Source organism: Phyllostomus discolor, chromosome 6 (assembly GCF_004126475.2).
Source record: "Phyllostomus discolor isolate MPI-MPIP mPhyDis1 chromosome 6, mPhyDis1.pri.v3, whole genome shotgun sequence".
Classification (NCBI taxonomy): Eukaryota; Metazoa; Chordata; class Mammalia; order Chiroptera; family Phyllostomidae; genus Phyllostomus; species Phyllostomus discolor.
The window spans coordinates 127625344-127648542 of record NC_040908.2 but is presented as its reverse complement, the minus strand read 5'-3'; the positions used below and the strand labels follow the sequence as shown (position 1 = coordinate 127648542).

General features: G+C 40.5%; 1 protein-coding gene across 3 annotated transcripts in view; it reads left to right on the top strand.

Moving 5' to 3' along the window:
* STK33 (serine/threonine kinase 33) overlaps nt 1-23199 on the top strand; it is a 133215-nt gene that overhangs the window by 74128 nt on the left and 35888 nt on the right. For all 3 annotated transcript variants that reach the window (XM_028516422.2, XM_036028977.1, XM_036028976.1), the window contains 6 exons: nt 861-974; nt 4711-4824; nt 7143-7247; nt 14295-14433; nt 18380-18468; nt 20212-20296. In XM_028516422.2, the coding sequence (XP_028372223.1) occupies nt 861-974; nt 4711-4824; nt 7143-7247; nt 14295-14433; nt 18380-18468; nt 20212-20296 (646 nt within the window). The remainder of the gene's footprint in view (nt 1-860; nt 975-4710; nt 4825-7142; nt 7248-14294; nt 14434-18379; nt 18469-20211; nt 20297-23199) is intronic.

Sequence of the window (23199 nt, the reverse complement as noted above, 5' to 3'; positions counted from 1 at the left end):
GAATGTTCTAGCTTTTTAAAAAAATGATTCAAGTTGAATTAAATCTGAGTTTTGGGGCACTTTTTTCAATGCAGAATGAGTTGTGGTTGTGGTTAAATATAGGGTGGTTATTATTGAAGACAATTCCTGGTTATCTAGATGGAATATCAAATATACTTTACAAAACCAGTCTGCACACAGTCTGTAACCGCCCCTTGGGACTGGTTCGGATGTGCCCACCTTTCTCTAGAGGAGGTGGTGTGGAAAGTTTCATTAAACATAGCACAGCTTTGGGGTCAGAGCGGGAAGTTTAAGAAAAGTTAGGTTCTCAGCCCTCAAAGTTGTACCTTTTTCAAATTTTCATCCTAAAGTTTTTTTTTTTTTTTTTGATTTGTATTACAATACAGTTATTGCCATACAGGCATCTCTGAATTAATTGTTAACTGGGTGAGTTGTTACTATGTTATTTTCATTGGAAGCATAATTTGTGAGTGTCTGGCCAGTAATCTTTTATGTATCATGTCTGAAACAATTGCTATGTTTTGAAATAAGAATGATTAAAAAAGCTGTGCAGTTGCCTTCTCATGACTTGAAAGAGTCATTGAGGAGGTTCTGATCTGTCTGCTCTGCAGCTAACAATGCACACCTGACTGGATTTGGGGCTCAGATTGAGCAACTCCTTAAGGACTCTTTCAGGCTAATGAGACAGTAACTCATAAAGGGCTTACTTAGAATTGGAAAACAGACAGTGAATGATCTTGTCTGCCGTAACTATCATGGCACACATTAAAGATTTGTTAGATTCTCTAAATTAGGGCTTTTACTTTGTCAACAAGTGTGTTGTATCTTAATATTACTTTTTAAAAAATTTTTGGTCTAAGCCCTCAAGAACCCCGAATGTAGAGAGAAAGATATCTCAACAACAGTGGAGTCGGGGCAACTTCACAGACGGAAAAGTCCCTCACATAAGGATGGACAATGGAGCTGCTATTCAGGTATTTAGAAAGCAAAGTGAAGCCACTAGGAACTTTCAGGTTTATTCTGTGTCACTCAGTGGTTAATGGCGAAAATGATTTAAAATAAGTCTCGAAGGAAAGGAAGGAAAGGAGAGAGGAGCTTTACTCTTTTCAAGTATGTTGGAGTCTTTACTACCAAAAATGCAGGCTGTTTTTTCTGGTCATAGAGGACCAAGTGGATTTTAATCAAAGTGGAGGGAATTTTTATTAGATAAAATGAGAACAGGATGGTCTTCAGGTCTTGCCTGTTGCTGAGTGCAAACGTGGAGTCTTTGTGAAGCCCTCAGCGGGGTTCAGAGGGAGACCAGGTGAGGGCAGGTGGTTTGGCTCTCCTCCCTCGAGGCCACTTTTTGCCGCCTCTGATTGGATGAATACCAATGTTAGTTTTCCTAGGATTCTAATTATGACATACAGATATGAATTCAATATTAGTGCCATTTTAGAAATGAAATGTTATTTTAACAACAGTTTAGAGGAACCTCAACAAGAATAACCACAAAAAGAAACTTATATTAATGTTAACTTTAAAAATTATTTTAAGAGATATTTAGCAATATACTTGAAGTAATCAGAAAAACTTCCTGAGAAATTCTAACTTGAAAAGTTTAAATCTTCTCTTTTAAATGAAAGGCCTATATATTTTTTAAAATTTACAAATGTACTGATTTTTAAATTTAGTCATAAGAGCTTTTATAAAATAAAAATGTATTCATTGTGAAAAATTAGGAAAATACAGATAGAAAAGTGAAGAATATAAAAAAATCGTGAGCCAGATATAACCAATTTTAACATTTATTACCTTCGTTTTTATACATGTGTGTCACTCTATTTTTTCTTTTCCATTTCTTTCCTGCTTTAAATTGTGGAATATTCAAAGTATGCACATATTTTTAAGAAATAACCTTAACTAGGATAGTAGGGGTTTTTCTTCTTCCATTTAATGGACAGGCTTATTTGAAAGATTTTAAACATTTCAGTAGAGTATAAAACAGGAAGTTACAGTCATCCGGAATTTTACTACCAGTGATAACCACTCACTGTGAATGAGAGTGTTTCCACACAGCGTAAGCACCCCCACATACACACATTTTCAACACTTTTGTAATAGAATCAGATTGTGCATACTTTCACACTCCACACCATATCATAGACTTAGTCTCTGTCAAAGAAGATAGATCTCTTTACTATTTTAATAACATCTTCTTATAATTAATACAAACAAGAAGTCATTTTCTTCTTATTTTTACCACTATGAAATGATGTCAAAGCAGATAGTTGAAGAAAAAGATCAGTTTATAAAAAACTAGCTGGACCATTGAGCTGTTCCTCTGCCCATTCCTCATTTTAAAGTCCTATTGAAACAATATTAAAATTCTGTGCCCAAGTTGTGGTTCTGTATGTTTAGAAAGAAAATGAGAATTTCATTTTTAAAGGTCAAGAAAAATTGGGGAAATGGTTATAGAGTTGAGATATTTTTGTTCTGTGGGGGAATAAGGGGGTAAATGATCATTTAAATTCAGATTTAGTTCATTTTACATAATATGGAGCAGAGAGTAATATATAAATATAATAAAACTAAAATATTTGTCTTATTTTAGTCATCTTAGTTTTTTGACTTTGATTCTCACTATTAAGTGGTACAGGGAGAGGAGCCAAAGTAGTGATGTCATCCGAAAGCAGGTATCCGGGACAGGACGCACCCAGTGTGAACCCGGCAGTCCCCATTCACAATGTTCATGACCCTGAATCCGGCGCTGCTCCTCGAGGGTTCAGCTCCACATACCCAGCCTCCCATTTCTCTCAAGTCTGTCTGTATAGAAGGATTCTGACTGGCTTTTATATGTGTGTGTATATATAGAAGCTCTGACTGGGTTTATTGATTGATTCATTCACTCATCAGTTCACTAGTTCATTCCACATTTGCACTGCTATACCTTTGGAATGACTTCCTTGCCTTGCTTGGATTATTGGAAAAAAACTCAATTTTTTTTTGCCTTTGTTCACTCACATGCCGGCCTCAGCAGCCACCTGTTTCAGAATGTTTACCTTTATTCTCCCAGGGTTTTAGCTCTGGTCTCTGGCCCCAATGTTGTTTTGTACTTTGATTTTAACTTATGACTTTATGACTTAAGAGTAATCCTGTCTTGAGTAGATTACACATTCTGAGAAAACGGGAATTGTTTTATTCAACTTTGTAGCCCCCAAAGTGTAAATCTCAAGGAAATATCTAAGGAAAGTCTAACATGTTGAAACTGAATTATTTCCTTCTTTCTTCCTTTTCCTTCCTTTCCCTGACCTCCCCTCCCCTCCTGTCTCTCCCTTCCTCCTTCCTTCTCTCCCTCCTCATCCCTTTTCTCTCTTTCCCTTTCCTTCTGTCTTTCCTTCTCTCTTTTTCTTCCTCTCCTCCCTCTCCTCCCTCCTTTCCCTCCCTTCCCTTCCCTCCCTCCCTCCCCCTTTCCCCCATGCACTAAACATGGATCTTTGGCCTACAAGGTTTTAGGGTAGGCTTTTTAAAGGATACAAAAGAAACAGCTTCTTAAGGAGCTTCTACATGTCTTATCTTGGGGAAAAAATGAGTGAAAACGTAAGCTAGAGAGTAATAACAGTGTTTGAGGATCAGTGTGTACATGTTGAGAGAAGTCAAAAGACAGGAGCCCTGACTGCAGGGCAGAGTCAGGCGGGGAAGCCCTTCATGAAAGAGGTAAATAATTAGTTGGGCATTGAGTCTTCTGTTTCTAAAGTAAGTAGAAAATAGGAAGACAGCGGCTACATTACCTGTTGCACAGGGAAGGTCCGAGTGACCACACAGAGCCTGAGCAGCAGCCCCAGGGATCGTGTGGCCTGCCTGGCCAACGTGGCCCCGGTGGCCCTGCCTCAGCTGTTCTCTCATGCTTAGAAACTCTTTCAAGACCCAGACATTCTTTAATGCCCTGAAGTCGGTTTGGATCAGGGAGGCTGACTCCTCTCAACCACATTCACAAGAAGTGGAAGTGTGCCGGAGTGGCCTGCCGGTCAGGTCTCGCACCACCTTGCGAACCAGAATGCCGGCGCGGGCAGGGCCGGTGTGCCGTGTGCTCGGGAGCAGGAGACAGATGGTAAGCAGCAGGATGCTTGGTCTGCAGAGGTGGTTTTTACTTTCTTCCCAGTGGTGATTTGTATTCAAGTTTCTGTGACATACCACCTTTTCTAAAACAGAAGGAATAAAACAACAAAAGTTATTTTCAATAGAAATAATGAAGATAAAGAAAAAATGTTACTTGATAAAGAAGAAAGCAGTAGTTCAATGGCTAATATGTGTTAGTTTTATGGTATAGCTCTTAGAGTTTTGGGATAATTTGGGGGGTGAGTGTATTCTATACACACGTATATGTAGGTGTATGTTAATATTCCATTCCTTTTTCTTAAGATATTTCATTAATATTATAGTTGTAAGAGACTCATTTTTATACTTTTCAGGTTTTCTACATTTTCCCATTAGGATTTTTATGATTTTCCTCCAAAGGACATTTAATGAAATTCATCAAGGCTTATTTTTATTTAATTAAGATGTATTTATTAATATTGAAGCAAATATGTGGTGTCTTCTCTTTGATTTTACCCTGGAGCAGAATCTCTCTTCCCTTGGGTGGATGCCTGTCAGTATTATGTGTTCATTTTTAATATCCAATGAATGGCAGAGAGAGAGAGACAAAGGGACTCTTACTTTTTTATCCAGGAAATCTATACATTTGGAAGAGTATTGGGAAAAGGGAGCTTTGGAATGGTCATTGAAGCAACGGACAAGGAAACAGAAACTAAGTGGGCAATTAAAAAAGTGAACAAAGAAAAGGTAAGGCTTATTAGCAGCGTCATACCAAGAGCAGTGCAGGGTGGGGGGCAGTGCAGGGTGGGGTGGGCAGTACAGGGTGGGGGAAGTGCAGAGTGGGGGGCAGTGCAGTTCTTTACACTAACATACCTGCTTCTGACCTTTCAGGCTGGGTCTGGGCTCCTCCCCAGGGTCTGTAGGCATTTCTGAAGCCTTCTGGGTAGGGACCAGTTCTTAAACTCAGGTGGATAAGTGTATCTAGAAAAAACAAATGTAAGGATAGCTAACATAGTCAGTATAGCCAAATATAGGTAAAGTCTATGCCAGAGTGAGTTGAAGATAAGCTCTGATTATCAGTGTGTATAAGTGTGGGGCTATTGGCTATAAATGTCTCAGCCAGAAATGAGTCCTGGGACTCTCTCCTGATGTGGTTCTGCTCTACTTTTCTCCGTTCTCTCCTTCCCATTGAGTTTCCGTTTCCTCAGTGTCAGTTTATTCTGTTTATTCATCCTACCTGCTCTTTTAGTTTGAACCACCTTTTCCCCAACTGTCTGCTGTACGCTTTACTCGTACCCACTGTACTGCTCACCGGATTTCCCCTGGGCTGGAGAATGGCTGGGCTCGTCTTTAGGGGGGAGTCTGAGTCCTCCGGTTTCACACCTGATCATTTCATCAGCTTTTTAAGAATTTCTGTTTCTGGGGAAAAAATTATGATGTTTTTTTTTAGCTTTGTGATGATAAATACTACAATTACAAAATGAGGTAGTAGATTTTTAAATGTATTCTTTAAAACAAATGATAACAAATTGCATACCATTTCTCCTTGAAGATTAATAAAGTAACTTCTAAATCTTAATAAAGGGAGATCCAGAGGTTTTCTAGAAATCTTCAGAATTTTAAAGCCATGGTGCTACACGGAACATTAGTCTGTTTGCCCCTTTGGCATCAGGTGGGACTGGGGTTTAGGGTCAGGGCGATACTCGTGTAATCTGGACACCTGCTTGTGGTTTTCAGAATTCATAGTCTTGTACACGCGTGTTGATGCCAAGAGTTTTCAGGACACTGAGGTAGTAAGATGAAATTATATAATCGATACATGAATTGGACCGCACATCACTGCGTAATATGTGGGTCAGGCTGTTTGGGGTGGGAGGTAGGAACAGAACTGAGGTGGATTTTAGGAGAAATCATGGTAACTTTCCATATCTAATCTAGATAGAAATTCACCCCTCATGGTGGCTATTTTCCTCAACCCTATTCGGATAACCATAAAATGTGACTGCCACCCTACATGGGTAGGGCATAGTAGGTGGGAAGTTTTGGTTAAAAGGTAAAGTTGATTGGAAGCAGGGACAACCCTAGGTAAAATTTTATCTTAGGTAAAGATGGCCTTATGATCGACCCCATTGCAGTCCTTTCATAACTATTGTGTACTCTCCTAAGCTTGGGGTGGGGAGTGGTGCTGGTGTGTGGGGGAGGTGTGGGGAAGGAGGAAGGGTTAAAAATCTTTGTTACCCTTTCAAAGATATTTTACATGCTTGAGGATAGTGCTTATTTGCAAATAACAATGATCATTTGGATTCAATAGGGGTGATGACTGGGGTGGTGGCAGCAGTGGTGATGGGGGGAAAAGTCCTAAAATTTCTTAGGTGACATTGTGTTAATGGAAACTCAATGACTTGCACCCTGATTGGAGGCCTCGTGTGCGGGGGCGGCTGCCTGTGCCTTTTGCTGTCAGGTGTGGTTAAGGGCTACCTATAAGGAGATGAAGTAGGAGTTAGGTTGGTTGGAAGGCAGGATCTCGATACCTCTCTCTCTCGGTTATTAATTTTTGAGGCCTGGGGACCAGGAGGTGATATAATGCAGGGCTGAGTATAGACTCTCATTTCCTGTTGTTTCCATTGATGTATATACATACAATCAAAGCAAAACCACAACAAAACAGAAAACTACTTTGTTTTTATCTTCTCCAGCGGATGTCCTTGGAAAGCAGATTTTGTGTTTGTTATGCTAACATCAAAGGATCAACATGATTCTGAAGGAAATACCAAAAAGCATATTAAAAATTGGAGTAATTTTAGTGAGGTGACGGAGACCATATTGTAGCTAACTTACAGGAACAGTCCAACAAATAGATGTGGTTTGAGCAAAATTGTATATAAAATTGGAGAAAGGAGAGAAGGGGCATAACTTAATTTTATTATGGAAATAAGTTGCATGTTATCTTTTGAAAAAGACACTTCTCAAGAAAATGTAGAAAAATACAAGAATAACTAAATTTTATTTTGCGGTGTGTAGCAGTGACATTTGTATATGAAATCTGTGCTTCCTCATTATTGAAGGCTGGGAGCTCTGCTGTGAAGTTACTCGAACGGGAGGTGAACATCCTAAAAATCGTGAAGCATGAGCACATCATACATCTGGAACAAGTGTTCGAGACGCCCAGGGTAATGCTCCAGCAGGTGCTGCATTTCAAAAGTTGTTATTGTTACAAAATGAACATCATTTCCTTCCGCAGTAATCCCTTTGGGGCACGGTTGCTCATGTCCTTCGCGTGAGTTTGTCAGTGAAGATTGATGAGAGCGTTCTGGAGGACTTTTATTATTGATTGTATAATTAGGTGTCTGATGATTAGATTGATGGCTTTAGTGATAGTTTTGGGTGGCATGTTGAAAACAAATGTTTAAAACTGAAACAACTTCATACCCAACCCAGCAGTGATTAGAGCTTCCTCAGAGATGGCTTTACTTCCGCTTTGGTCCTTGGTTTCTCCATTGCAGTCTCTTGGAATATTGTCATAATTTTGCAAGGTTAGCTTTATAATAAAGTCAGCATGGGTATATTTGGCACTACATAGAAGATATTTTGTCATCTGTGTCTTGTCAATGTGTTTAATCTTCATTCTCCCCCTAGATGTTAATGTTATTTTCTTCGAATGCATGCCATTTTTTATTTAGAGTGGTTCTGAAGGCTGGGGATGTGCCATTCTGCCTCCAGACTGTCAGCACCTGTGGCTCTGGTGTTACTCTGCCTGGAGGCAAAATAGTGATTAGACATGTGGACTCTGGGGCCAGATTGCCGGTGCACTTGAATTCCAGCTCCATTATTAGCTGTGAGACCATGACAAGTTACTCCACCTCTCTGTACCTCTGTTTCCTCATCTGTAAAATGGACTTAATAATAGTGTCGACCTCATTTAATTGTTGAGTGATTAAATGGGAAAATGGATATAAAGTATCTGTCTCCTTAAATGTTAGCTGTTGTTTCCTCTGTCAGTCTCTAAGGCAGTAATAGTCAGGTTGGGTTATGCATTATGCTTGATTCATTAGGAGTGCTTAATAACTAAGGAAGACCACAGCTGTCCTTTATGGGAGCAGTGTGTGGCAGTGGTGCTGGAAGTCTTCTCTACTCTCAGTCCTAAAGTTGTGATTTCTTTTTTTCTTATATATATTTTATTGATTATGCTAATCCAGTTGTCCCATTAACCCCCCTTCATCCCCCACATCCTGCACACCCTTTCCTACCCACATTCCCACCCTTTAGTTCATGTCCATGTGTCATAAGTTCTTTAGCTTCTACATTTCCCATACTATTCTTGCCCTCCCCCTGTCTATTTTCTACCTACCATCTATGCTACTTATTCTCCATATCTTTTACCCCTCTCTCCTCCTCCCACCCCCCTGTTCCTAACCCTCCATGTGATCTCCATTTCTGTGGTTCTGTTCCTGTTCTAGCTGTTTGCTTTGTTTTTGTTTTAGGTGTGGTTAATTGTGAGTTTGCTGTCATTTTACTATACATGCTTTTTATTTTCTTTTTCTTCTTAGATAAGTCCCTTTAACATTTCATAAAATAAGGGCTTGGTGATGATGAACTCCTTTAACTTGACCTTATCTGAGAAGCACTTGATCTGCCCTTCCATTCTAAATGAAAGCTTTGCTGGATAGAGCAATCTGGGATGTAGGTCCTTGTCTTTCATAACTTGGAATACTTCTTTCCAGCCCCTTCTTGTCTGCAAGGTCTCTTTTGAGAAATCAGCTGACAGTCTGATGGGAACTCCTTTGTAGGTAACTATCTTCTTATCTCTTGCTGCTTCTAGGATTCTCTCTTTCATTTTTACCTTGGTTAGTGTAATTATGATGTGCCTTGGTGTGTTTCTCCTTGGGTCCAACTTCTCTGGGACTCTCTGAGCTTCCTGGACTTCCTGGAAGTCTATTTCCTTTGCCAGAATGGGGAAGTTCTCCTTTATTTGTTCAAATAACTTTTCCACTTGGTTGCTCTTACTCTTTTCCTTCTGGTACCCCTATAATTCGGATGTTGGAATGTTTCAAGATGTCCTGGAGGTTCCTAAGCCTCTCATTTTTTTTTTTGAATTCTTATTTCTTCATTCTTTTTTGATTGTATGTTTTTTTCTTTCTTCTGGTCCACTTCATTGATGTGAGACCCAGCTTTCTTTCCATCACTATTGGTTCCCTGTGCATTTTTCTTCATTTCACTTACTGTAGCCTTCATTTTTTCATCTAATTTGCGACCAAATTCAACCAATTCTATGAGCATCCTGATCACCAGTGCTTTGAACTGTGCATCTGATAGGTTGGCTATCTCTTGGTCACTTAAAAAGATTGGTTCTGGGGTTTTCATTTCTTCTTCTGTTTGAGCCATCTTTTTTTTTTTTTTTTTTTTTTTTTTTGCGCCTGGTACATAGGAGGGGCAGAGCCTTAGGTGTTCACCAGGGCGGGGCACTCCAGTCGCAGGGTTGTGATGCTGTATGTGGGGGTGGTGTCCGAGAGGGAACAATGGCACTTGCTCTGCTCTCCATCGGACTTCAGTCCCTTCCTTAGTGACCTCTCCTGCGAGGCTAGGAGTCTCTCCCTGTGCCTCAACCCCCACAGGTGTTTTCAGTCAGTGCCCCAAGGCTCTATTTCCCAGTGCTGTGATCCTGGGTTGGACTCAGTGCCTTGCTTCACAATTGCTGCCTCGCTGGGTCTGCCAGATGCCACCCCTTGGCTGGGGTCTGCCAGCCGCCGCTTGCGTGACCAGGGACTGCCCACTGTGGTCTTATGTGCCCAGTCCCAACACTCTTTGTGCCTTGACCCCTCTCTGCCTGGCTGCCTGACTCCGCCCCTCCTACCAGTCTTGATGAACATGTCTGTTTCAACTCCTTGGTTGTCTGACTTCCATACAGTTCAATTTTCTGTCAGTTCTGGTTGTTATTCTGTTTCTAAATTGTTGTTGTCCCTATCTTGGTTGTGCGAGGAGGCACAGTGTGTCTACCTATGCCTCCATCTTGGCTGGAAGTCCTCAAGTTGTGATTTCTTTATCCTCAAATATTCTCAGAATAATTTTGCTCTTTGATTATCAGTTTTAGGCAACCTATCTGATTAGGTTGTGCCTTGGTGTGGTTTTCTTCATTGTTTCTTATGCTTGTGGATCATGGAGCCTCTTGGATCTATGAGTTAATGATTTTCATCAAATTCAGGAAATTTCTGTCCATTATATCTTTAAATATTGTTTTGCCATCTCCCATTTTGGGGACTCCAAGTACGTATGTTAGGTTGCTTAGTATAGTCCATAGCTTACTGATGCTGTATTGATGTTTTTAGTCTTTTTTCTGTCCTCTCATTTAACATAGTTTCTGTGGTGACATTTTTCTGATTCAGTCACCTCTCTTTCTGTAGCATTGTATGTGTGTTTATCTTTTTCAATGGAAATTTGATTTGGGTCAATATTTCCTCCTCTTTCTTAAATATAGTCACGATAACTTTTAATATCCTTTTCTACTAATTCCATCATATGTGTCATTTCTAGTTCAGTTTTATTGATTAATTCTCTTTTCCTTCATCACAGGTTATATTTTACTGTGTCTTTATATGTCTGTTAATTTTTTTATTGGATGCTAGGTATTTTTATATTTTTATAACTGTATTTTAGTTTTATTGTGGGACACAGTTAAGTTACTTGGAAGCTGTCTGATACTTGTGAAGCTTCCTTTAAGCTTTGTTAGGTGACGGCAGGGCAGTCTTGGGTCTTGGGCTAATTTTTTTCTACTGATGAAGAAAGACCATTCAGAGGACTCTACCTGATGCCCCAGAACTGTGAGATTTTCCACTCTGGCTAATGGGAGTGCAGACTCTCTTTGACCGTGTATAAGCTCCAGCCATTGTTCCCTCGGTTCCTTTTGCATAGTCTCTTCCCAGCCTTTGGTGGCTTCTTCATACACACGTGCTGATTAGTATTCTGCTGAAGACCTGAGGGTGATCCTCTGCAAGTCTCTGGAGCTTTCTCCTCTTTGGTACTCTGCCCTGGGCACTGCAGTTGTCTCGGCCCCCCTGGACTCCCAGCTTCATCTCCTCAGTTCACGGAGACCCCTGGGCTCTCCTCAGATTGCCACTCCCTGCTCTGCGGCCTGGACGCTCCCTCCAGATGGCAAGCTGGGATGATCGTGGGCTTGCTCGTGTGTGTGACCCTCTCAGGAACTCTGCCCTCTGCCCTCTGCTGCCTGATGCCTAATGTCTGAAAATTGTTGTTTTGTATATTTTGTCCATTTCTCAGGTTGTTTTAGGAGAGAAGGTACTCCATATTGGGCACAAGTGAAGGTCCAAATCTAGAATAGTTTGAAGGCAAAGGAAACCATTGTTTGTGACTGTTGTTTCATGTATTGCTTGCCCTTGATCCATGTGGGTCAGATCTGCCTCCTCCCCTCCCCAACTCACACAAGTGCCTAGACGTTCCGCTGAAGCCGTCTTTAGAATTACTGGAAGTTGCTGCCCGCTTGGTCAGGCCACGGTATTAGCACTGACCATCCACCTTGCCTGTGTTATGGTATCTTCTGAGTCTAAACATTCTCCACATTTATACAATGATTTCAGTAATTATAAAAAGCCTGTTAAAAACCTGTTACTGCTATAATTTTTATCACTGTACATACTTAAAACTGACATCAGTGCATATTGTCAGCACAGCTAACATAGCTGTTCCTTCCACCATTTCATGTACTGCTGTTCTCTGCCATACTGTCAGCAGAAGAAATGTGGCCTTGTTCAAGAGCGTATTTGTGTTAGACTTTGCAGAATAGTTACTTACAAAATTCTAAGGCATTCTAAGATTTAGTGAATCAGAATTTTGACTATAAAAAGAAAAAGTTAATCTCTTCCTGTTCTCATGCTTGCCAGCTGAACACAGAAATTACATTCATAGAGATTGTAGAATAGAACCAGACCCCCAAATTTCAAAAACAACAAAAATCTAGCAGCGCAGAGTAGAATGGAGATGGAGAGGGTATTCAATGACTGAATTGCAACAGGTGTGAAAAAGACCTGTGTTTCAGGTGACCGTGAATCTTCCTGACTCAGTGGGCCACTTGACTGTTGTCCCACCTCGAGCGGTCCCAGTCTGCATCTGCAGAGTCTGCAGACGTGGGGTGGGCACTTCGCCTGTGGCTCCTGCCCCGTACAGCCAGGTGGTCATGAAGTTCCTCTGTTTCTTTCTCCTAGGTTCCTTTCACACTTTTTTCTTCTTCCCCTACTGGTCTCCCTTCTGTGCCTCTTACCCACCCTCCACAAGCAGGTCGGCACACGCAGTGTGCGGCCAGATCTGGCGTGTTGCCTATCTTTGTATGGCCCATAAGCTAAGTTTTTTTTTTAACATTTATAAATGGTTGAAAGAAATGTAAAAGAGTAAGCTTTCATGATGTGAAAACTATATGAAACTAAAATTACAAAGTCCATAAATAAAGTTTTGTTGTATTGTTTATGATTGCTTTTATGCTATAAGAGCAGAGTTGAGTAGTTATAAAAGTGATTGTATGGCCTGCAAAGCTTAAAGTATTTATTGTCTGGCCTTTACAGAAAAAGCTTGCGGAGCCCTGCTCCACTTTACTGTGAAAGTGTTCATTTAGAAATGCAAAATCAGTAATAGCATATACCTTTCCCACTTCAGACACCAGCTTAAAAATCTTCAGTAGCTCCTTGCTGCATATGGGAAAAAGGTCCTAACTCCTTTGTGTGATATCCAAGACTCTTTATAACCTGGCACCAACCTTGTCTTTCCGGCCTCACCCCTCACCACCAGTCTCCTCTCTTGTGCCCTACCAGACTCCCAGTGCTATTGTTAGTGGCAAAATGGCACCAGAATGTAACCAGACCTCGGTTCAGCAACCTCAGCACTTGAGTTTTGGCTAAGAAAGAACTCAAAACCAAGATTCAAATTATTACAGAAACTGTATTTAGAAAGTCACAGAAGTAGAAAAGGTGAGCCCGCTGGGCCGTGCGGGCTCAGGAAACAAGTTAGAGAGGCAAAAGGACGGGCCCTTGGAGCTTAGGAGAAGGAAAGCCTGGGGGAAGAAGGAGGTGGAAAGGTGAGGGAGTGCTCCAGACAGTGTCGCTGGGTCCTCTGTCCTGAGGGTTTTTATCCCCTTTCTAAAGGCGGGGGTTTTGGGGGAGGTCCCAGAGGAGGATCTCAAAGGAATATTCAGCAGCTTTCCAGGTGTGCTCTTTCAGGGTCCTGTTCTCTGTTGATTGGGTGGCCACAGGGCAGGGGTCATTAGTTTTCGCAGCGGGTCCTGATGTCAGCCACAGTGTCACTCCTCTGGTTTGGCTGCTTTTCTGGGCCTGGAGTTGAAATACAGCTGAGGTCTAAGTGTTATTAGTTTGAGCAGAACTCTGATTCTGTGGTCAGCAGGCCTAAGGCTTTGTTCCTAAAATAACATTATGCAGTCAGAACCTCATTGTTCTGAGGGCTTAAGGCTAAGGGAGTAACTGTGCAGGGGTTTGGGTAGGAGTTGTAAGGGGCTGTTCTCTGCCCCTCATTCCTTCTCTGAGGAATGCCACATGACCAGTGGCATGCGGGGGGAGGAGAGGTCAGGGGAGGGTCCAAACCGCATGGCTAGTGATGTGCTACGGGAGGAAAGGTCACCCTGGGGATGGGGTCCCATCCTACAGCTGCCCGTTGCTAGGCACCTAAGGCTTTCTGCCCCAGTGACCTTCCATGCATATCTGCCCTGTATAACTTTGCATACTTTGCTCCTGCGCAACTGCTTGCTACACAATTAACACTGAGATGTTTGTCATTCTTTTAACAGCCAGTGCCATTCCAAGTTTTGTGGTTTCTGCAAATACCACATGTTCTGCCTATTCTTGTCCATGTTCTCTATGCCTGTATTGCCATTCGGTCATCCAGACCTGTCTGTGATGTCATCTCCTCAGTGAGCATTCTTTAGGCAGACACTTCCCTCCTCTGTAATCTCCTGGTATCAGGAGCTCCCCTCTTCTGTCAACGCTCATCATCTGATATTGCAGTTGTACAGACTGGGTCTTATTCTTCCATGTCCCTCTGGTATCCTGCACGGAAGCTTGTACATGACAGATGATAAATATTTCTCAGTAGGCTGATGTGAAAGTTGTGAACATATTTTTACTATGTATGTAATATATATAACATATTTAAGATCCCCGCCTGTATAATTTGCTCTCTCCCTCTTTTAAAATATATAATGCCAGAAAATGTACCTGGTGATGGAACTTTGTGAGGATGGAGAACTCAAAGAAATCCTGAGTAAGAAAGGGCATTTCTCAGAGAATGAGACGAGGTGGATCATTCAAAGCCTTGCATCAGCGATAGCGTATCTTCACAACAATGGTAAGAGGAGGATCCTCCAGGTCATCTACTCCGTGAATGCAGACATCACTTTTGTTCAAGGGTTCAGGATTCACAGTCACAGAAAGAGTGCCAGCCAGCATGGAAGATTTTATTTAAACATTAAAAAGTTTTTCCTTTTTTAAAAAATATATTTTCCTTTATAACTTATTTTAATTAGAAGCAAGGCAGGTGTACAATTACATTGTCCATAGACAAGGATGAAGTTCGAGTATTCCTATTCAGCCATTTGAAAAGCAGCTATTATCAAATCAAAAGTAGACGAATCAATAAGTGAAATTTCAAAAAACATTTATATACAAGGTCTGTCCAGAAAGTATACAGCCATGTAATGTGAAAAATAGAGACATTTATTGAAGAAGATACAAGAGACATTGTACATAGGACAATGACGCCTTAGTCCCCTGCAAAGTAGGCGCCTTGGGACCTCACATAGTTCTCCTAATCTCCATCAGCTGCCCTGTCATATTTTCCTGAATCTCAACAACAGTCTGAAATCTCATCCCTTTCAAATGTGATTTTAGTTTTTAGAAAAGCCAGAGTCACAGGGTACCCAATATGAGCTGCAGGGGGGCTGAAACACCTGGGTATTTGACATTTCACAAAAAAACTGCATGAGATTTGATGAGTAGGCGCATTGTTGTGGTGAAGCTGCCAATCACCAGTTGTCCATAGCTGGGACCTTCTGAATATCCAAATAGTTTTTGTGGAGGAATGTTCAAGTTTTACATAAAATTTGATGCAGATTCCTTGCTCTACTCACTCAGTCATTTTGAATGTGATGGCCACAGAGTACACATGCTCACTCAATGGTGTCTACTGCCCCCACTGACTAATACAGTGAAGTCGTCATTGTTCACATGTGTGCATTCCAGTCCACTCTCCTTGGCTGCCAGGTTACATCAGTGTCACACAAACCATTCTTGTTGTATTAACAATGGCTGGACTTTTTCTGGACAGACCTCATATTAATAATTTAAAAATTATATATTCTCAGAATGTTTTAAAAATATTTATTTTTAGAGAAAAGGGAAGGGGGGAGGGAGAAAGGGAGAGAAACATTGATCAGTTGCCTCTTGCCCAATCCAGAGACAACCGTCAACCCAGGCATGTGCCCTGACAGGGAATCGAACCTGCAACCTTTTGCTTTGTGGGACAATGCCCAACTGAGTCACACCAATGAGGCTTTCAGAATTTTTTTGTTTAGTTTTTTAGAGCTGTTTTAGGCTCACAGCAAAATTGAACAGAAGTTACCCAGATTTCTCATACAAATTTCCCCACTCTCTGAAAGTAGAATGTTCCTATGATACCTTTTATAATCTGAAATGGCATAAAGCAAAAAATCATCATTCATTTATATGGAAAAGTTTTTGAGTGTTCCCAGACCCAGAAATAACCTACCAAATATCTAATACCAAATAACACTAACGTAGTAAAAACAGGAATGACATGATAAATAAATACCATGTTTTGTACAGCCATCAGTCTACTCAAGCAATAGACTTTCCATTTTATCCACTACTGGATATTAGCTAAAAAGACACCACTTAGCAACTAGCAGAGCCAGTAGTAACTTTGTCAGCTTTCAGGATTGTTTGTCTCTGTGTATAAATAGTGCAAATGGTGGACACAGGCAAATTCAGTGCATGCATAATATCTTTATTTCAATCACTACGACCACAGTGCTTAATTACGTCTAGTTTTACAGTACTTGGGAGCTCTTTTAGGCTTTTCAGATACCTTAGGACACATCTTGCTAATGAATGCACAAAATAAATCGAGATAAAGCACAGATGCTCACAGACACAGTTCAAAGCTATGGCAGCTAGCTGCTGGGATGCTGAGTGTAGTTCCCAGGAAAGGAGCTAGGTGGTGCCACTCACACTGCACGCTGCTCAGGGTGTGGGTTGCCTCTATAAAGGCTCACTCAAAACAAATGTTGAACTTTTTTTTTGTTTTTCATATTTTTTTGTAAAAGCAAAAATCCTTTTGGGATTTCTTTCAGTTAGCAAAAACAGGTAATAATGTAGGTTTTTTTAAATAAAAGTGAAGTGGTATAAAATGAACTTTTGAAAAGCAGGGGGTCCCTGTACCCCCACCAATACATGCACAGCCTTCCCCATTAACGACAGCCCCCCAACACAGTGGGATATTTTTGTTATTGATGAACCTACATCGATACATCATTCCCACTCAGACTCCATACTTGACATTGGGATCACTCTGTACGTTGCATGGGTTTTGACCAATGTGTAATGGCATGTATCCACCATTATAGTACCATGCAGAATAGCTTCACTATTTTAAAATCCACATTTAAAAATTATTCTGTTATTCTAATTGTTTTAGTGTTCTTTGGAGTTACTGCTGCTTTTCCTCATGCCTCCCTCCCCTTTTTCAAGGTTAGTTGGCCTACCTGTGATTTTAGAAATGTTTCATGTTATAGATGAGAAAAACCTTGTCCTAGAGAGGTGAAGCGACACGGGTAGGTGAGGCAGAGCAGGTTCTGGGACCCAGGGGTTCCTTCGGCAGGCACTCCCTGAACCTCTGCATTGCAGTTGGCCCTGGAATAACAGATTCACAGATAAGGCCCCTCCCCCTCAGGAAATTCAGTCTGGTTGGGGGGCCGAGCATAGAAACAAATTATAGTTCAACATGATAATTTCTCTACTAGAGAGACATATAAAGTGGAGCACAGGCGTGTAAGAGCTTCATCCGATGTGGAAAGGCAGAGGAGAATTCACAGAGGAGGCAGGGGGAGCAGAGGACACTGATTCAGAGGGAAAAGGGGGCTTTCCAGGCAGGTGGCAACAGCCTCTGCAAGGCTGCCCTCTGCAAGGGCAGGAAACCTAAGGCTTAATGTTATGCTGACGTCAACTTTCCCCCATTAAGGTACAAGTTTAGTATAATTCAAAACAAAAATCTTACCAGGATTTTTCATGGAATTTGATAAAATTATTCTGAAATGGATTAGAATAGCAAAGAAACCAATGAAAAAGGAGAGCAATGGAGGCAGCAAAGACACTTGCCCTGCCAAAAATCAAAACATATGGTAAAGATACATTAATTAACATCATGTGGTGTTTATGTAAGAAGAGATGAGTGGAGCAATAGAAACGATAAAAATTCCCCAAGTATAGGCTGGGCACTGTGTACGGAAACTCTAAATGGTTAGGTATAATTGCCAATCCAGGGTTCATTCAGCTACATTTTTCCAGCCATTTTACATATAACCTTTTAAGCCTAGAGAAATGATTGCTATGGATATGCACCAAATCAGTTATTTGCAAAGGAAGTGCTTGGCACATGATTGTCTGCCCGTACATAAAAACCTACTCGAGGTCTAACATATGCACCTGGAGATTTTGTGTCTCAAGGGTTTTTTGTTGGTTTTTTATTTTAACACACAAAGAGTAGTAAAGTGTGGTGATGTTACAGAAAAATATACTGAAATAAGTGTAGTTTGTATACATTTAGCCAAGTTGCAGTATGTTAAATGTTTATATCAGCAATAACATATGCAAAGAAGGAAAGAAGTGATTCTCTATTTGGAGTCGTACAGATATAAGAAATGTCACCGGGCTTGTAGCTACAGTTGTCTCCGTCATCCTGGGAACCCTGACCTTGGACAGGATCCTCATCCACACTCACAGGTCACTGGTCGGGAGGAGCTGCAGCCAGGTCGGGCAGCAGGGGAATGGGGAGATACGAGGGAGTCAAGGAGAACGGGCTCCTTAAGGTTAGAAATGTGGGGAAAGGGATTTGAATAAAAGGAAATGGAACACAGCAGAGTTATGCTGGGCACGCCTCAAGTATTTCAGTGGTGGATGTTAATTTGTCAAATATATTTAATTTGTTGTATTTGTGTCCCCTCTAATTATTTTTCCATTATTCATTTCATTTTATTTGTTGTTTATTTTCTTGGTAGATATAGTACATAGAGATCTAAAACTGGAAAACATAATGGTTAAAAGCAGCTTTATTGATGCTAACAATGAAATGAACTTAAACATAAAGGTAAGATATTAGAAATGGTGGTAGATATTCTCCCATAAACAGTTTGATAGCAAAGTAGCAAAGTACACTCTCTCTTTAGATATGTTTTAGAAGCTTTGAGCAGCCAGAAAATAAGTGACTCGTGCTAAAACAATAAAAAATTCACAAAAGAGGTTGTAACTGACAATAATTTTGCAAGTTAAGTGGTGAAGTTGAATTTTTTTTAAGTACATATTCATTTGGATAGTTCTAAATCATTAGTTAATAGCAAGCAAACAGATGCTCTGAATTCTAATTAATTTCAAAATTATGCCTTTGATACTAAATGCCAAAGTCTGTATTTCTCACTGAAGATTTTCCTGGGCATTAATATGTATATCCTAAGCAAAATTAATGTGCCAAGTATTTATTCTTGAAGATTTTATTCAAATTAAGTGTTCCTTAATGTCAAATAAATGATAGGATACATTATTTATTACTTAGCATTTTACTAGTGCCTGCTCTCAAAACATACGAGTGTGTTAATTTAGGAATAATATGTCTGTGGGTAACTCTCTCTGCTGTGGGTGGTAAATCCCTGTGGTACAGTAGGTCCACCTAACAGCATGGTTGTTTCACCTGAGTGAATGTTCTTGAACATTTCCATTGTAAACTCTGTGCAGGCAAGAATCATCTGTCTCATTCACTGTTGGTCCTTGGAGTAATGCTTGAAACATAATATGTGCTCAGTTAATATTTGGCGAGTGAAGGAAAAAATTCTCTCCAAAGAACGGAATGGATCGTGAAACCTTTTGTTTATTCAATACCCGTATAGATTTTCTGTGGAGAAAGACTGTCCTGGAACTTCAAGTGGGAAAATTGCGAAAACTCCTGGGGAAATGGATTAATCTGGTTACAAGAAGAGTGATACCACATGATGACAGGAACTTTTTCTTACTCCATAGGAAACTTTCCATTCAGTGCCTGTGGATTGACAGCCTGTCTTTGGTTGTGTGATCAATAAACGGGCTGTTTTTCTGCTTTCAGCCCAAGGCTGTTCCAACTTGGGAGACAAGACCAAGGGCACATACCGAATATTTAACAACCAATGTTTAATGACCAATGTTCAGAACTGAGCGGAGAGACTGCAGCCGCAGCCACAGCCGCAGCAGGGGACTCAGTGTGTTTGTTTTTCCTGTTGCTTCTTGGAGTTTTTAATAGTGTGGTCATTGTTTTAACTAGTACACTCCAGAAAACAAAGGAAATGATAAAGAAAAGAGTGTTTACCAGTGATAGTGTTTTAAAAATAATTACCAAAAGGGGGAGTTTCTTTGCTGAAAAGGAGAGTGATTTGCACTTATAACAGTGCTTTAAAGTAGAATGTAGCTTGAGTGTCAGAAAAGTAGATAATAAACATAATAAGGCCAGAATGTACTTTAAAGTGAAAGAACTTCTTAAAAATAACTTTTACTTGAAAAAAATTAAATGCCTTCTCACAAGATGCCATTTCCCATGTTGAACTGGTGAATTTAATTAGAAGGAATGAGCAGTCAACATCCTGGGCGGTTTCTCAAGATTGGAGAAGCCAAGCTTCTCTTTACCAAGTTTCTTCTTCACCGTGCGAGGTGGGTGGGGAGGCAAAGCACGATTAAAGGTCCTTATTACTAATACAAGTAAAGCCCCTCCATCCTCCCTGTTCCTTGAGTTAAATGCGATGATGAAATCCTGCCTCCAGAGTGAGGGAACTCTGGGCCAGGAAGACAGGTGACTGAGTTTCTCTTTCAGGTGACTGATTTTGGCCTAGCGGTGAAGAAGCATGGTGGGAGCGAGGCCATGCTGCAGACCACGTGTGGGACTCCCATGTATATGGGTGAGTTAGGAGCCCAAAATGACTTTTTCAGTATTAAAATGTAGAGCAAGTGTTGTGAGCAATTCGCTTTGCCATCAGGACTTCGTGGCCCCGAGCAAGCTACTATTTTTAGGGTCAAATAATTTCAGTTGTTTTAGAGTTTTTCTCATAGTTTTTTATCTTCAAAAATTGTAGTGTTTATTGTTTCTTTAGGCTCTTCTTAAAGTTGTTTATTTCTCTTAAGGAATCACACCCCAAGCTTAATTACTGTTTTTGTTAATTCATGCTAAAATCATGTCTTTTGCTTCTCTTGTTTTTTATTCAATTTCATTGTCATCAAATAGTTTTTCGTGAAGAATACTGATTAAATATATTTGTAAAAGAACAATTTCCCATTTTTCTAAATGTGATTTTAGCAGCTTTACTAAACTATGATTTAAATGCCATAAAAGATGTGCCATTCAGTGATTTTCCGTACCCTCACAGAGTTGCCCAGCCCAGTTCACCTCACCGCGGCCCAGTTTTAGAAAACTCCTACCCCCAACAGTTGCCTGATGCCTATTTGTACTCAGCCTCATGCCCATCCCAGTCCCAGGTAGCCACTAATCTTCTTGTCTGTCTAGAGTTGCCTTTTCTGAACATTCCTTGGAAATGGAGCTGCACAATCTGTAGCCTCTTATGTCTGGTTTCTTCCCCTCAGTGTCATGTGTTTGAGGCGTATCCCTGTTGTAGAGTGTATCTGCATCTGTTCCTTTGTGTTGCTGCACAGTGGTCCATTGCACGGATATGCCGCAGTTTGTCCACTCGTTAGCTGATGGGTGTGGGGGCTACTTCTGGTTTGGGCTATCATGAATAATGCTGTTATGAACATTCATGTGCAAGTTTTTATATGGCCATATGGTTTTATTTTATTTTTTAAAAGATTCTATTGAATTTGTTAGAGAGAGGGGAAAGAAGGCAGAAAGAGAGGGAGAGAAACATGTGCTAGAGAGACATAAAGCAGTTGCTTCTTTCACGCTCCCAATGAGGGGACCTGGCCTGCAACCCAAGCCCTGTGCCCCGACTGCAAATCAGACTGGTGACCTATCAGTCTGTAGGCCTGTGCTCAGTCCAATGAGCCACACCAGCCAGGACGATAGATGTGGCTTTCTTTTCTTTGTGTAGCAACCTAGGAGTGAAATTGCTAGCTTATATATTATTTATGTTTAAATGTTTAAGTAACTGCCAGGCAATTTTCCAAAGTGGCCGTAACATTTAACCTTTCTACTAGCAATGTATGAGGGTTTCAGTTTCTTCGCATCCTGGCTGACACTTGGTATTGCCTTTTTACACTTCAGCCATTCTAGTGGGTATGAAGTAGTATCTCAGTGTGGTTTTAATTTGCATTACCCTAATGACCACTGATGTTGAGCATCTTTTCCTGTACTTACTAGTCATTTATATGTCTGCTCTGATGACATACCTGTTCAAATCTGTACCTGTTGAGATAATTGTGTATTTTAAATTTATTAACAAAGTAATGACATCAATGGCTTTTTAAAATGTTGAACTATCCTTGCACTTGCTTTAATATACTGCTGTATTCAGTTTGTCACCACTTTATTGAGGAACAATGGGTGTAGCTTGCTTTCTTTGGTGCTGCCCTTGTCTTTTTTGGTGTTAGTGTTATGCTAGCCTCATTTATTTTATTTTATTTATTTTGATAATTTTTATTGTATTTTTTCCATTACCATTTATCCCCCTTGAGCCCCATTCCACCTCTGCCCACACCCTCCCCACCTACAGTGAACACATTTGTCCATGAGCATGAGTCCTTGTTCTTTGTTGCTCCATTCCTCCACCCCCAACTCTCCCCTACTCAGCGCTGTCAGCCTGCTCTCTGTCTCTGAGTCTGTCTCTGTTTTGCTTGTTAGTTCAGTTTGTTCATTAGATTCTGCATATAAGTGAAGTCATATTGTTCTTGTTTTTCTCTGACTGGCTTGTTTCACTTAGCATAATGTTCTCCAGGTCCATGCATGCTGTTGCAAAGAATAAAATCTTCTTCTTTTTTATGGCTGAGTCTTCCATTGTCTTTTTTGCTGTTAGAGTTATCCTAGCCTCATTTAAAGAAATAAAACATTTTCATTCTTTATATGCTCGTGAACCATCTAAGAAGTAGAAATTATTTATTCATTAGTTTGACGGAATTTCTCCTTAAAATATTTTGGTCCTGGTATTCTTTGGGGAATACAGTTTTTATTGTATTTTCAATTTATTCTAGGTTATTCAAATTTTTCACATCTTTTTGAATCATTTTTATACTTTTTTAAGAAAATTGTTTCTTACATTGTGGTTTTACATTTTATTGACATAAATGTGCAAGTATATTTACTTACAATTTCACATTCCCCTGCGTATTTGTGGTTATGTCCTCCTGCTGATCCCTGACATTTTTTAAGAAGGCAGTTTGACGTTGTGTCGGTGACACGGCCTCTGACGCCATGGGGCTGACTCAGGATGTCAGCTGTGTCCTCACTGTCCGATGACCCCCAGAAACTGCTGGTCTTGTCGCAGTTTCTACATCACAGAACCGGGACTGTGTCGCTCATTCATCAAAATATCTTTGAGGGTCTTTGTGTCAGACACTGGGCCAGATAATGGAACTATAATAGTGAATAAAATGTCATGTTGGTGAAAATATCAAACAAGATGAAGAAGTAAGATATCTGGTACATTAGAGAGAAGTACTAAGGGAGGAAAATAAAAATGGAAGGGAAGATGACATATGTAGGATGGTACTAATACTGTCTTACCAGGTTGACGTGCGAATCAAATGAGAAAATGTATGTGCAGTGATTAGCGCGGTGTCTGGTGGTACTTGGTGCTCAACAGGAGCTCTTTTAATATATTAATCCTTTTTTTTTTTTTTTACCAGGTTTGTTAGC